Source organism: Mastigoproctus giganteus, chromosome 2 (genome assembly GCF_048544385.1).
Source record: "Mastigoproctus giganteus isolate SK-2022 chromosome 2, ASM4854438v1, whole genome shotgun sequence".
Classification (NCBI taxonomy): Eukaryota; Metazoa; Arthropoda; class Arachnida; order Uropygi; family Thelyphonidae; genus Mastigoproctus; species Mastigoproctus giganteus.
Genome location: NC_143576.1, coordinates 83,064,323 through 83,080,559, shown reverse-complemented (window position 1 = coordinate 83,080,559; position 16,237 = coordinate 83,064,323). Strand labels below are relative to the sequence as shown.

At 37.2% G+C, this 16,237-nt stretch overlaps 1 protein-coding gene across 2 annotated transcripts in view; it reads right to left on the bottom strand.

The window, feature by feature from the left end:
• Positions 1-16,237, bottom strand: part of LOC150089374 (uncharacterized) — a 117,319-nt gene that overhangs the window by 44,862 nt on the left and 56,220 nt on the right. For both annotated transcript variants that reach the window (XM_090389266.1, XM_090389258.1), the window contains exons 2-3: positions 6,602-6,669; positions 442-576 (exon numbers count right to left, since the gene is read on the bottom strand). In XM_090389266.1, coding sequence (XP_090245392.1) covers positions 442-576; positions 6,602-6,669 — 203 coding nt within the window. The remainder of the gene's footprint in view (positions 1-441; positions 577-6,601; positions 6,670-16,237) is intronic.

Below are 16,237 nucleotides of genomic sequence, written 5' to 3'. Positions count from 1 at the left end.
AAGTGACTTTTTTTTTTTTAAATATAATTCTAGAAATTTTTATCCTACTTTTAAGTTGGACTTTTTGAATGCCTTATATCTTGGAGCTATTTATCATAAAAACAAGCATCAAAAATTCATATATTCAGGATCGTATATTCGGGATCATATATTCAGGACACAAAACAATTTAACAAAAATTATAATTTAACATTGCATGTAAAATATAATTTAATATTGTTAAATTATATGATATATTTTACGAATAAGATTAAAAATTTAGATTTCAACAGTTTTCCATTAAAATTCCAATTGTAATATATACTCTTATTTGGAAAACAGTTTCACAGTTGTTATTGAAAGAAAAACATAATGTCGCAGAGATATTCTAGGACATTTAATTAAAAATAACAGTTTAATTAAAATAATGGGTAAGAAATCACTTTAGCGTGCCCTATTCACCTGAAGGTAACAAGGTACGACCGGTACTGAAGGTAACTTCTCCTCCTTTTCCGTTTTATGTGCAGCTGCGTCTGTGGCTTTCGTAAGAACATCCTCCACTACCTTAGCGGCTAATTGACGGACATCATCTTGATCCTAGAAAGTAAAAACGTGTAGGGTATTACTTGTTACGTAGTTATTTACAGCCAGTGAGGAAAAACAGAGGCACTTGTTGCTTACTGAAATAAATAAATACCGGTACTTATTTTATTGCCAGGAATACAGACCAGACCCATCACGGCTTTATGGCTAAGAACAGAAAGAAACTAAATGAATATAAGCAATATTTTGGTTGTTCTTTAATCTGTAAAGTTATCTGAAAATGATGACATGCCAGGCGAAGGACGCCAGGATCACGCTTTTGAAAACATAGAACATGATTTTTTGCAAAGTGGTCTCAACATTAAAGCGAACATTCTTTAAGAGAGCGCGTACTGTTGGAGCTTAGGCTACCGCAATGGAACTTTTCGATTATTGATGTGGAGAAATTTTGGCAAACAGTCTTGTAAACAAAGATATTTTCAATTTTAGGAACCCGAACCGAATAACACGATCTTGGTACACTGCAGTGTATGTCTGTAAATTGTCCTGGGGGAAAAAAGATGGCAGTACCTGAAGCTGACTAACTCTCCCAAAGTGTGAAAACCCATAAAAATCAAAGGCTCTTTTCTAATATAGTATATTTAGCCACAGGCGTTACAAATCCTGGTTATGCTACTGTTTCAATTCAAAGTAATAGTAATAGTGCAAGACAGCACAGGTTTTTGCTGCACTGGCTGGGAAAAAAAAAAAAAGAAAAAAAAAACCGAGTAGATAAACAATATTTTGCTTCTTCAGATCATTTGCTTCCCTCCTCACATAGGTAACTATCCAGTTGAACTTTGAATTTATTTAAACTGTCAGCCTCAACTATCTGTGAAGGCAACCTGTTCCAGCAATAAGCTGGAACAGGTTAGAGCTGGTTAAAAGAAAACCTCCTACAATCTAGTGTAAACCTCCTCTCCTGTAATTTTCACTGTTATAGACAGTGAATTTTCACTGCCTATAACAATGAAAATTCCGCCCTGATTCATTTTACTAACCCCTTTCAGAGCCTTATAAATCTCACCTTAGCAACTAGCACCTCAGATCACCTCTGAGGTGCTAGTTGCTAAGCTCTGTAACCCACATATTCGGAGTCTTTGCTCATATGGTCGCCCTTTTGCCGATCTCACTACGAGTTACCCGTTTTTTGGACCCTTCCAAAGAAGCTCTATGTCTTTTTTTCAGATGAGGCCTCCGTGCTTGAACACAGTATTCAAAATGTGGTCTTATAGTTGCCCTATAAAGTGGGACTATGACTTCCATATCTCTACGGGATAATGTTCTATAAATCATCGATAGGACACAATGAGCTTTCCTGGTGATTGCTAATACTGCTCAGAAAAAATCTTCATATCTGCCTGTATTATGACTCCCAGACCCCTTTCTTCCTTTACTGTTTTTAAATCAATCAATTTTTTTTAATTCAAAGGAGTTAAAATGGCGGCAAGAGGTTATAAGCAACCAGGAAAGAATAACAGCACCTAGATTTCATTTCTTAATGGATTTATAATTAATAACAACACCGCAAAGAAAGAGAAAATCAAATACCTCTGTGAGTTTTACTTTCGTACTACCATTTTTGTAATGTAATACTCATGGTGTAACTGTGCAATCGTATGGGATACTTGCTTTAGCGTCACTCCAAGCGAGTGCTAGGATGATATCTGCTAGCACTAAACCACATTTTTTCTTATAAGTCTTTCTGGTGTGTTATATTGTTTTAGATATTGTTATCAATCATAGAATGTTTCCTCCTGATATAGGTAGGAGAGCATTTTCTATTTTTATATGCTAAGGAAAATTTCTCTTCTACTTTCTTCTGAACAAGGTGAGGTGTCAAGATCTTCAGGGATGAAAAACGGGAAAAAATGAATTCCGAATATGAAAAACTGGGACAAAACAAATTCTAAAGATGAAAAACTGGGACAAAAATTCTAAAGAAACAAAACTGGGATATTTCCGGAAACTAGCTATAAATGCCAGATGTTGTAATGTTTACTTCCTGGTTTTTCTGGGGCACCTAATATGAGCAACGCTATGATTTCTTAAAATATAACCGTAATTTATTTTTTCTCCAAGTAAAATTACCAGTCATTTAACTGTAGGCACACAAATTCCAAGTCAAGTCCGGTTAACATTTTTTTTTGTAAGAAACAAAGACACACTTAGGTGTAGTGGTTGCCGTCCTTCATCCATTCCTAGAGAAACTCAATTAAAACGAAAAAGAAAAAAAAAAGCAACAGAAAAAAAAAAAGAGAGTAATTTTCTCTAGGTCAAGCACAGTTGTGATGCTCAGCCTCTCCCAAGAAAAACCCTTGGTGCGCTCTTGTAAGGTAACATTAACTGCAGAAACAAAAAATTCAAATGCATTTTGCAGTGGAAAAAATAATAATAAAAAAACAGAACATAATCGTATTATTTATTTATTTATTATATGCATTGCGACATACAGGCGAACCCTACTAATCAACCACTAGAACTATATACGTATTATACTGTATATAGTTATCATATATCATATTGTAAATGTTTCTGTACAGATATGTACAGAAATATTTACAATCTGAAGCACAAAAAAATATCATGAGCAACAAATCATTCTAAGCAAATACGAGAATTTGTAGACCATACTGAGCTACAGATCCTCGTATTTATAGAATTACAATGTGTTTGTAAAAGTATAATATGAAATACAACAACAGTGAGGAATAGATTTTGACAGTCATACAGAAATTTATCACTTTTTAGATACAGTAAAACTTCGTTTTAACAAATCACAGTTTAATTCGGCAATAACGGGCAGCATCCACTGTTCGAAACAAATTTTTGTTTCATACGGGTATCTACCTCACTCTGATATAATTTTCCGTCAGTTAAAATAATTTCACAGTAAAGCAGAGTCCCAGGGAGCCAGGATTTTCCTCTTAATTTCTTGCCAAACGGATCAGTTATCAACAGAGAGTCATCTGACCCTCTAGTTGAGATACTTGAGAGCTCTTCAGACCCAATAAGATTTAGCTAATTTCCACTACGACAATACCACACAGCAGAATTTCAGACTTTTTTTGCTTCATTCTGTTAGCCAGAAAAGTACCACGTTACAACATTTAATTTTTTTATTGCAAGGCAATTTTTCATCACATTGTAGCAACTTCGGCTGTTTTGTATTCCTTTGTAGTTTAAGGGCAATCCGATTAAGCGGACAAGTCTTATCTTATCCCATATAGTCCGTTAAAGCGCAGTTTCGCTGTATAGGCTAACAAGAAAAAAATATCCAGTTATTAAAAATATTAAATTTAGGATAAAATAATTCTTAAAATAATGATAATAACAATATAAAATATATCTAAATAATGATAATAACAATATAAAATATATCTAAATAATGAAAACAATATTTCGTAAAAAAGCTCCTTAATAAAGGAGCTTTATTACGATCTGATGTGTTCTGGCGCATTCGAAGCCTTGAAGAAATAATATTTATTGCTTAACTCGAAGTCCCCCCCCCCTTTTTTCTATAATTTATGAAACGTTCTTACGATCTTCTCGATTGTTATTATGACTTTTCTCCTTATTGGAATTTTTTCCACCTCTAGACAGGTACTGGCATCAAGGGCATGGGATGGGTGTGTCCGACTCTTATTATTAAGAAAGAACGTGTCTTTGAAATATAAAGCAATATCAAAGTGCTGCTGAAGTCGACTTCAAACATATAATGTCGAAATATTACAAAATCGTTAAAATGCTGTGAAGATATTTCTGATGCAATACCGACTGAACATGAAACCTTAATTTTAAATTGTAACACACACACCACACACACACACACACACACACACACACACACACACACACACACACACACACACACACACACACACACACACACACACCTTATTCATCTTTTAGTTTCTAGATTGAAAACGTTAAAATACAGCCTTTCCCCTTTCATTAGGAATTATCCTGCTCATTAGAAGACAGGAAACCTATACGAATACTTGAATTTCCTGGCTGTCTTGTTTTTGATATCAAACTATGTGACTTCCAGCTGAATGCCCAAATTAATTCCTAGGAGGAATTAGAGTTTGGACATCCAGAATGAATTTCTGATGATAAATTGGAATTTCACTAATAAAGAATTCATGGATCGAGGAAAAGTCGTTTATTGATGTTGCGAAGTTAATATACAATAAATTCTACTCTCAGTACACACACACATACCACATTTTGTCACATAATCCCTATTGAGATCATATCTTTGTTCTTCATGTACTATATAAGGGAGGAACGCTATTACCGAAGTGTTTTCGCCTTAATGTATTCTTTATCTTTGTACACTGTACATTTAATTGATCTACAACTCAACAGCCATTGAGCTAGCTGTGGTAGTGCGCGGTTGTCAGTGGTCGCTATATACGCCTTGAAGTGGATACCGTCAGGGTGAGTTTACCTAGTACCTGTGCGCTTCAGAAATGAGCGAGTATCTTTTTCTCTCTTTGTCAACAAATGCCGGGTTATGTCGACAGTAGTGGATTAAGGTCGATTGAGACCCCGGGCGCAGAAGAAAATATTGGGCTCTTTAAAAAAAAGAGAGACAAGGAAAATAAAAATACATGTTAACCATTTTTTTAAATAAATAAAAAATATTATGTACTATTAATGTTTTATTTCCAATAAAATTTGAATATAATATATGTATAATATAATTAATAATAGCATAATAATAATCACAAAGTTTTGAACTAATAGTTGAACATATTAGTTCAACTAATTTGTTGGGGTTTTGCGTATAAAGTTGGGGTTTTGCGTGGGCCCTTCAGAAGTCGGAGCCCAGGGCGCGCGCCCAGTGCGCCCGCCGTTAAATCCGCCTCTGTATGTCGAAGTAGTGGTGGTATTATCCAGTGGGGGAAGCAAAGTTTCCATTCTGGAGAACTCAAACATTACTCTCAGAAATTTAAAGGGTACTTCGTTACGGTGGCCTCCAACGTCTTGCCTTAAATGACAGGCAAAAAAAAAAAAAAATAATAATTAATAATAAATAAATAAATAAATAAAAGAAAACAGAGATTGAGCAAATACAAGGTGATAACGAATCTTTATGGTTACAGAATAAAACAGAGCTCTGGATACAGTTCATTGTTTCCTAATTATTTCATAATGCAAGGCATTATTTTTTTTTCCGTTTATACTCCAAGACGGCCACCTAGGATCAGAAGAGTTTAAAAGTTGTCAGCGAATGTGGAGCTCGAACGCACGACTCAGAGGTAGTTTGGGTGCTTTACAGTCTAAGCTAGGTTCACTTTGATTTTAAAATTAATTGATAATTTTTGAAAAATGGACCACGTATTTTTGTAGAGGTAAAAATGTTTGTCTACAGACCAATCACAATTCTGTTGCAAACTACCGATTGGTTTGTACTAATGCAAAAACGAACATAAAAAAAAAAAAAAAAAAAAATAGGTGTAGTCGGCCTACAGTAAAACTTAATTTTAAGTTTACAATAGACAGCATAATAAAGAAAGCTACCAATTTCTTTATTTTTCTTTTTTTTTGACTTCCTCTGTCTGCTAATGTGTGGTCCTCTGCCAGGTTAGTCTGCACGGTACATCGCTGTTTGTCACTCGCGTGATGTATAGGTTTAAATACCTTGATGACCGGAGGAATTTCAAAAATCAATTTCTAATTTCAGTTGAGGCTGTAATTAGCTGATCTCAGGTGGAGAGAGTAGGGAGCAACTCCCACCGAGTTAGTCCTGATTTTTCAGCCCTCCCACAACATAAAATCGGCTCGTGAGCGCACACATTTCCACAGACAGAATATCAGTATGGATATGAGTGATAAACTCCGATGCCGTTAAATGATAATAATTCTGTCTGCTAATGTGATTCTGTTGATGATGGAATAATTTCCATGATCAATCCTACATATACAGTTGTTAAGTTGTCATATTGAGTTGTAGATCTACTTCCCTCCCTATACAGTACGTTCTTTCATAGCATCATTATTTTCATATCACTGTTTCATTCGTAAGACTTACCTCTGGGGGACAGGGTCCGTTTTCTGTTGGTGACATATGGGAATGGTGGGCGCCTGGATTAACGGAGCCTAATGAAGAAAAAAATAAATATATATTTGGAATGTTCTCTTAGAAAATATTTACTGTCTTATTTAGTAATTAAGAGTAGTATTTACTATATTGGAAAGTACGTTCACCAGAAACTTGTTTCCATAATTCAATGGATGTTCAGTGTGCATGTGCTAACAGAGAATACTGTAAGCTGCAGATTTCTGTGCGAAATTGTATGCGGTAATTGATATAGTAAATTCACATATACCCTAAATTGCTTGAGTTTAATAAAGTTACTAATCTAAATTAACCATTTAAATGGGTTCTAATACATACGCATATCATTATAATACAAATTAATTAATGGAGATCGAGCGCTTAGAATATTTGCGTACCGTCAATTTTTCTCGAGCATTTAATGTCCATTGAAGCCTTATTTCCCGGTTCTAGTTTAGCAGATGTTTCATAAGAGGTGCCTTGGCAGGAAGCCAAAGTGACACTCATTTTTAAATGATCTCTCTTTAAGTGAGGTCTGTTAAAGTAGTTTTTGCTGAAGATTTTGAAGGAGAAAGAACTAGATTATAGTGAACAAGGCTCCATTTTAATATTTGAACTCGTAATGCTATGTATGAAGCTAGTGAAAGACACGCAAATTTCACGTGAACGATAACTGTACAGTATAATTGAAATTTCCTTAATTATAAATTATTCATCTCTTTGACGTCACAAAAATTCGGCTGGAAAGGTGTGATGTCAAGTGATGACACAAAATTTCATGAAGGAATTCTAGACAGCTTATTTCCTAACGGACTCTCTCATCTCCCCCGAACAATTAGATGATATTGAGTTTCAGTATCCCTGATGCATGGAAATAGTTATTCGTTGACATTTCCTCGGGATATTAAATCCCGAAAAAAATCTGATTTACCTTGTCATTTCGTAAAAATAACTAAGTAAATAATAATTTTTATAAACTTGACATCACTCATGTCCAGTGCTGTTGTCGTAAAATTAGCAGAAAGTATACTGTGCAAAATAATGCTTATTAATCGAATTCCAGAGGACATACGGCGTATACCCGTATATATATAAATGGGTTTTTAATGTAACTCTTTAAAATAAAAGTTTGAAGAGTCACATAGAAAATAAGTAAACAGTAGATGAAATGGTTTGGGTGAAAGCAAGATTAATAAATAAGGTATGGCAGATGCACCTAAAAGCGCAAAGCAGCATTAAAGGATTCAAGAGTATATGTAATTTGTATTAATATTAAATTAAATTGAGTAAGTATAAATGGATGTGAAAGTTAACACAACGTGCCAGTAACTATAAGGGTGAGGAAAGTAGAAAAAGAAGAGTAGTAGATTAGTGAAAGATGAAAGAATATTAATATTCTAGAGGTTATGATGAATTAAGTAAATTATGGGCTGGATTGCCAAGCCCATATAAAATGAAGGCACGGTAAAGTAAAATTAGTACAACAAAATATTAATAAAATGCAAATTAAAATAAAAATAAAATGAAAATAAAATACAATGAAAATGGTATAGCTGTCATCAGATATTGGGGGGGGGGGACAATTTAAGTAAAAGGTCTAATATAGGTAATGCAAAAAATGCTTGATCTGATGTCAGCAGAAATAAATATTGATACATGATCAGGTATTTCATCAGGGGACTACACCTGACCATGTATCGGGAACCATTTATACTTACTCAATTTAATTTAATATGAATACAAATTATATATATATATACACGGCATATTTACTTATATATATACAGCATTTATATTAAAAATAATAAAATATAAAACACATAAAACTCTAAGTATTGCCTAAGAATCAAATTCTAGTATATTTATTTTTTAATTTTCAGTAAATATTTTAATAATATTTGTTTTTTCAAGTCTTTCAAAAACCAGGAGGTTATGCTATTCACCTAAAAAAAAAAAAAAAAAACCCAGAGGATATACGGCGTATACCCTTCACCACAGCCCTCTGGTTTATAATGACGAGTTAAGTCATGTTAAAATTTTTGTGTAGGTGACATCGCCGGATATGACTTATCAGTATATACAAAGAATTTACCGTTCTTACGTATATTATTTATTAGTTTTTATTTTTTTTTTCTGAAAGTATAAAATAAGTGCAAGTATAAAGTGTGTAATAAAATAGGTGTGAAATTTGGTGTGGGAGTAGTGGCAACACACATAAATATGTCGATGATGACATTTCTATATATATAAAACGCTTAGGTATGTTGCCCAAATTTTTCGACTGCTAATTGTTGCCTGCACGGTTGCACCCGTTCACGTGGTTCACATCGCATGACCACCATACTAGGCATTCTTTATTAATTTTTGTACTAACGTTTTTCGAATGAAGAAAGGCAACCTATGCCTGAAAGCTATCGATGTGTGTTATTTTATTTGTCTTCAATTTTAATAAGAAGTGTAAAAATGGCTGAACAGTGTGTAACAACTTTGAGAAAATGTAGAAGAAATGCTAATGAAAAATTAGAGGAGAGATCTAATAGACTAAGAGACCGAAACGAGACTCTACTGATATCTTAACTTACTGACTCTACTGATATCGTACAGGTCACTGTTGAAAAAAAGCCGTGAAGTAGGGTTGAAATTGAAAGTGTCTGCAATTCTGCCCAGACACGATAGGAGGGAGTATATGATGAGAGCCTTGTCGATCAATTCGGCCCTGGAAAGATTGTGCAAGGCTCAAGGGGTAGAATTTTTTTCAGCCTGGACTATACTTGTTAACAGGAGAGATTGCTTCTACAGGGATGGGATACACTTAAATAGAAAGGGTGCAAGAATATTTGCTGATGCTATCGAGGCAGTGTTAGGTGGGTCGGAAAACTGCTAGCTTGGGGGGAGACAAAGACTAATAGATTAACAGGAGCCACTGGCAGAGGTGAAAGAGATTCTTGCACTGCTTCTATTGGAATGAGCAGAAGCGTGAAAAACAAGATGCAGGATATTTCAGAGACTGCTGGAAGTCATTGCGGTACAAATAAACACATGGGTTGTGTTAGGGTAGCTAAGAATAGAAACAGGTGCATGTGTACATGCGTGTACACCAATGCTAGGAGTTTAGTAAATAAATTTGATGAATTTGAGGTATTGCTCAAAACATCAAAGACATATTGTTGGGATATCAGAGACGTGGTGTCACACAGATATAAGGAATGCAGAACTGGAATTTGGGAAGTACAACGTCTACAGAAAGGATAGACAGGATAGGAAGGGAGGAGGGGTTATGCTATTAATTAAGAAACACAAAATCCAAGGAAGTGAAGCCAGTCGACATCCATGGACAGGGCAGTGTCGAGTCATTTTGGTGTGACATAAGCATAGGTAAATTAAAATTGAGAGTAGGAGTGTGCTATAGGCCTAATGACTCTGATGAGTATAATAAGATACTGTACAGGGAAATAGAATGGGCCAGTAAATCAGAGAGTCTTATAATGGGGGATTTTAATTTCCCAGATATTGACTGGAATTTGTGGGTTGGTCACTCACACACTAGCAGGGCTTTTGTGGATTATTGGATGATTGTTTTCTACACCAGCATGTTCGGGAGGCAACTAGAGGGAGTAATACTCTTGATCTGATTATCAGTAGTGATTTTTCATGCATTAAGAATCTGCAGATAAAGGAACTACTAGGTGGCAGTGATCACAGTGTGCTGAAGTGGGATTTACTCAAGGAGGTAACTACCATCAGAGGTAAAGGGAAGGGTTTTTGCTTTCGTAAAGGCGACTATGATGGTCTGAGACAGTATTTAAATTCTATACAGTGGGACCAACTGATGATGTTACCAACAGCAAATTCAAAATGGGAAGCATTCAAAGAACTTATCTTGGAAGCTACTAGGCTTTACATAGCAACCAAGAAATATTGTTCAAGGTTCAGGCCTAAATGGTTGTCAAATGAACTAATGAGACATATGGCAGAGAAGAAAAATGCATGGGATACATACAAATTAATGGGTGACATGGAAGCCTATGATAGATATAAGTTGGTCTGTAACCAAGTCACAAAGGAGATTAGGCAGGCAAAGGCAGATTATGAGAAATACTTGGCAAAGGATGCAAAGAGAAACAGAAAAGAGTTCTTTACCTATTTAAACTCAAGAAGGAAAGGAATGAATCAGATTGGTCCACTGGATGTTGATGGTTCAACAGTTGAGGATCCTGCTCAGGTGGCTAACAATCAAAACGAGTATTTTGCATCTACATTCACACATGAGGAATTATTCAGGAAGGGGAATGTCGTAGGTGAAGTAAACATTGGCAGTGAGCTAGATGATTTTCTTATAACTGAGAGGAAAGTGGAGGAGAAATTGTTGAGGATAAACATAAAAAAAGCACCCGGGGTGGATGGGATCTATCCAGTTATATTAAAGGAGGCAACAAAGGAAGTAAGCAAACCCCTAGCCATAATCATGAGAGCTTCTTTGGACTCAAGGGAGGTACCCATAGACTGGAGATGTTCAAATGTAACCCCAATTCACAAAGGAGGATCAAAGGCTGACACAAGTAATTATAGACCTGTTAGTTTAACTTCGGTTCCAGGAAAATTAATGGAGGCACTGGTTAAAGAAGCACTGCAGGATCATCTAGACAAGAATTCAGTTATAGCTCAGACACAGCATGGTTTTGTTAAGGGCAGGTCTTGTCTGACCAATTTGATTGGATACTATGATGTAGTCACAAAAGAACTGGATGCAGGGAATAACTTTGATATTATATATTTGGATCTTAGAAAGGCTTTTGATACTGTTGCTGCTCATGGAAGACTGCTGCACAAATTGGAACAGTGTGGCATTGGAGGCAAAGTGCTGCTATGGATAAAGGGATGGTTGAGTGGCAGAAGACAGAGAGTGGTAATCAATGGACACTGCTCAACGTGGACTAATGTTATTAGTGGAGTGTAACCCCAAGGTTACACTCCACTAATAACAGTGGAGTGTAACAATGGACCCAACACTGAATCCTCAGGATTCAGTGTTGGGTCCATTGTTGTTTTCTGTTTTTATAAATGATATTGATGATGGTATATCAAGCTTAATGTCAAAGTTTGCAGACGATACAAAGGTTGGCAGGGTTGTTAAGGACACTACTGATGCTATGCTGCTGCAACAGGATCTGGAAAGGTTAAGCAGATGGGCTGAGAGGTGGCAAACGAAGTTTAACATTGACAAATGTAAAGTACTACATATGGGAAACAGTAACCCCAGATCAACGTATCAACTCTGTGGTACTACGATGACAGTGGTAGAGAATGAAAAGGACCTGGAGGTAATTGTGCAGGCAGATATGAAGTTCTCTGAACAGTGCAGACGAGCTGCAAGAGTAGCTCATGGTGTCTTGTCCAGGAATTTTTCTAGCAGGGATAGGGATACAGGAATTTACAGGAATAATACGGAATTTTTCTAGCAGGGATAGGGATGTGATTATTCCCTTGTATAAGGCATTGGTCAGGCCACACCTTGAGTACTGTATACAGGTCTGGAGGCCTCATTTCAAGAAGGATGTAGAGCTGCTGGAACGAGTACAGTGAAGGGCAACAAGATTAGTGAATGGAACAAATGGTTGCTCTTACGAAGACAGGCTTAAGTTTTGCAAATTACAGAGTCTGGAGACTAGGCATCGGCGAGGTGATCTGATAGAGGTGTATAAGGCTTTGAATGGCTTGAGCATGCTCAATGCCGATGGGATTCTTGCTCAGAATAATCACCTGAGAGGGCATAAATTCAAATTGAGGAAGGACGGATGTCGGATAGATGTGCGGAAATTTGCCTTTAGCCAGCGGGCAGTTGTTTTGTGGAATAGACTTCCATCACTTGTTGTTGAAGTTGATAGTCTAAACAAATTTAAGGCTCAGCTGGATAGGTATTTCGAACGAACGGAGGGGTGAAATGGGAGTAATGGTTGTGTTTTTTTTTTTTTTTTTTTTGATGATGCTGAATAAGCTTGCTTTCTTGCATCGTATGCCTCGACTAATGCTAATGCTAATGCTTAACCCTCGAAACGAGGGATCGCAACCTTCGAGGATTAAGACATCAGTTCCCCCTGCTGCAGAGTGGATTAATCTACCGTATTTCCTGCCGTGACTGCACTGGCTGTTACGTTGGGGAAACCGGCAGGAGGCTTAGTAATCGTGTCTCTGAACACGAGAAAGCTATCCGTTTAGCGGACGTGGAGCACTCGGCCATTGCCGAGCAACTCTGGTCAACTCAGCACGACATTGATCTACTCCGCGACATCTTGATTATTGACCGGTCCCGCCATTGCCATCGCCGCCTCTGGTTGGAATCACTGAACATCTCGTCCTGTAGCGGGGTTCCTTTAACTGGAACAGAGGATGTCGCGTCGATCCCATCACTGATACGACCATCCTGGCTGACAATTGTTGACATTTACAACGTTCCCAGGCATTACAGCTACAATTGCATGCATTCCCTTCAAACAGCTAATTGTTACCTGCACCTATAGCACGCGGTTTACCACACACGACCACTATGGCACGCACATGGTGTTCTGTATTTTTGCAATAACGGTCACAACTGATAAAGGACGTCACCCGTCCGAAAGCTATGTATTATTATTTTTACCTGTGTTTTTGTTCATAGTATTGTCATTAAACGTATTTTACCTGTGACCTGTTACCCGTTTTTGTGACACAGTATTATTACTTTCCTGATTATAAATCCAGGACACATAGGCCTTTTTTGCTTATATGACAGGAGAATAAATATAGAGGTCATTTTAATGACAGATTAAACCATTAGAAGTTGTTTTTTTTTTTAAGAAAAAAAAAAAGTAGATGTAGTTCTTGAACAACTCTCAGTTCACTCTGAATTTTCCTATTTATAGCATGGCATTTTTCGAATCACTCTGTAATTCAGCATTTTGAAAGGATGGGTGGATAATTGGTTCTGCTTATAATTTCCAACACATGAAGTATGATAAGTCATGTTACCATATTTTTTAATAATATAATTTTCTTGTGAAGGTAAAGTTTTTCATCACAGAGGTTACGAAACTTGGCGCTGTTGTGTAATTGGGTAACTGTTGAAATGGAAATTTGAAAAAATGAAGCTCCACACTGAACTTGACCGTAATTACAAGACAACATTCGTATGGGAACTATGCGAACAAACTCTAGCTTAATATTGCAAGACCTGAAACAATTGCTGCAACTTTTTTTCGATAGTATTTACCGTCGCTTCTCAATTCAAAAACTCGAATTATGTTTTTACTAAATCCTCTAAAATAAAAACACAGTCAAACCTGACAACAGTTCACGCATGCAAAACTAACGAAGAATGAAATAACATTTACATTTTAGCTGGGTTTTACATGTGAAAAATGAAATCCAGTTTCATAATCGTAATTTAAAAAAAAAGTCCTAAAATATAATCTCAAAATGTCAAAAAAAAGTTTCAAAAAACGAAAACGAATTCATGGTCAAGGCACCTCTGAAAAGCTTCATAATAAGGCTAACGGATCTCGTTTCTCTTTTGAGACGTTAAGGTGTTTTCCTCGAGGATGAGGAGATCACTTCAGCTGTTCATTATTATGTTTCTAAGGGCAACAGACCACTGCCACGATTATCGTTCCTTTCCCTGACGTTAGACCAGTGTGATCATGTTCCTTCTATATGAGAATCAGATTGAAGAGTGAATTTCGACTCTTCTGTAAAGAGATCATTAACTCCTATGGGCTGTCTCGCGTATACAGTGGCGGACAGAACTGCATCACCTTAAAAAAAGTAACATTTGTAGTTACTTTAAGATATTTACAAATAAGATATTGTTTGATTACAGTCATTTTGTTTGTCGCAAAGCAAAGATATTGCATCAGCCGTTTATATAAATACGGCGTTGGAAGGGTATACACGCTCATTAGTATCCTGTTTTGCGGAGGCGTAAGCATCGCTCCGTATGTTCAGTTGACACCAAGAAAAAAAAGTGTAGCTGTTACTCTGTCCCAGGAAGGTCTTTCTACGCGTACTATCGCTGATAAAATAGGCTGTCACCAGTATCCCAGGTGCTGAAATTAAAGCGTGAAACCGGTGATGTGAAGAGAAGACCTGGATCAGGCCGTAAGAGAGTGACTACGCCTTCCCAAGATCGATATTTGAAGCGGCTATGCCTTCGTAATCGCCATTCTAGTGCTCCTGATCTAAAACTGGACTTTGAGATGGCCTTTGGTGTTGAAACAAGTGCACGAACTATCCAAAGATGAAGAAGAGTACTCAGTTCAGGTAAATATAACCCTCGACGATGATCCAGATAATAATGAAGATGCAAAGACAGGCCCTGCCTCTAAGACTGACCGAGAGAGTAGGAGTGCTAGTGGATTAAGAGAAGTACAAGACAACCAGTGCTCACAAACGGAAAACGCTGAGAAGGGGACAAAGCAAGACTCTATCCCACCCCTGGGCACTTCACCACCGGAAGGAACAGCTCTCGAACAGATGTTTGCCCTGCGCACTCAACTAGAGAATTTAATGTCCAAATCAAACAGTAGAATCACCACCGGTCTCCGTTTTGAAATCGTGACAATTTGGACAAAACTGGAGACTATAATAGTAAACCAGCACGTAGAACAGGAAAGGGCTAAGGCCAAGTTGGAGGCATACCTAGATGAGCGGGGCAACCAAATGCCACAGCTCGCCCCCTCGTACGTAGACGCGCTGAGGACTGCACCCAATGCGACACAACTACCAAAAGCAAGTGGACCCCCCTTGGGGAAGAAGACACTGATCAAACAGCCAAACCTGGTAGTTTTAAGACCAACAACGCAGGATACTGCGCAAACAAGCGAAGAAATCAAAAACCACGTTATGAAAAATCTAAATGAAGAACTGAAAAATACTAAAATCAAAAGTATAAGGAAAACCAGAAACGTCGGAGTGGTCATAGAGACTGAAACCAGGGAGGAAGCCCAAGAAATTATGGAAAACCCAAAGATCCAAACTCTAGGCCTCACTGCTGCGGCCCCCAAAAGAAAAGGGCCGTCAATTGTCATCTTCGACGTAGATAAAGACATCACCCCCTCCGAGATCACCGATGAAATATACCGACGTAATGTACATGGACATCTCTCGGACCTGGACAAGAGTGACCTTATTATGCCCAGATACTCAACCAAGCCAAGAGTCGGAAATGGAGTAAACTGGATAGTGGAACTAGCGCCGATTGTCTGGCCTATCTTAAAAGATCAAATGAGAATCTATATCAATTGGGGCAGTCACCGCTTCAGGGAGCACGTGGCTGTACCAAGATGTTATAAATGCTGCAAGTTCGGGCACACTTCACACACCTGTGCCCAGGCTGTCAGGACCTGTGGCCACTGCGCTGAGAAAGGACATGAATACAACACATGCCCTAACAAAGAATCTGAGCCTGTCTGTGCAAATTGTAAAAGTAATAAACTAGACCACCACCACTCTATTCGGGATAATACGTGTCCGTCCTATATAAGCGCCAAGTGTTTATACCAGATGAAAACCGATTATGGGCTCACAGCCTAAAAGATATAACTACGGAGTTAATAAATTCTTTCAAATCAACGCACA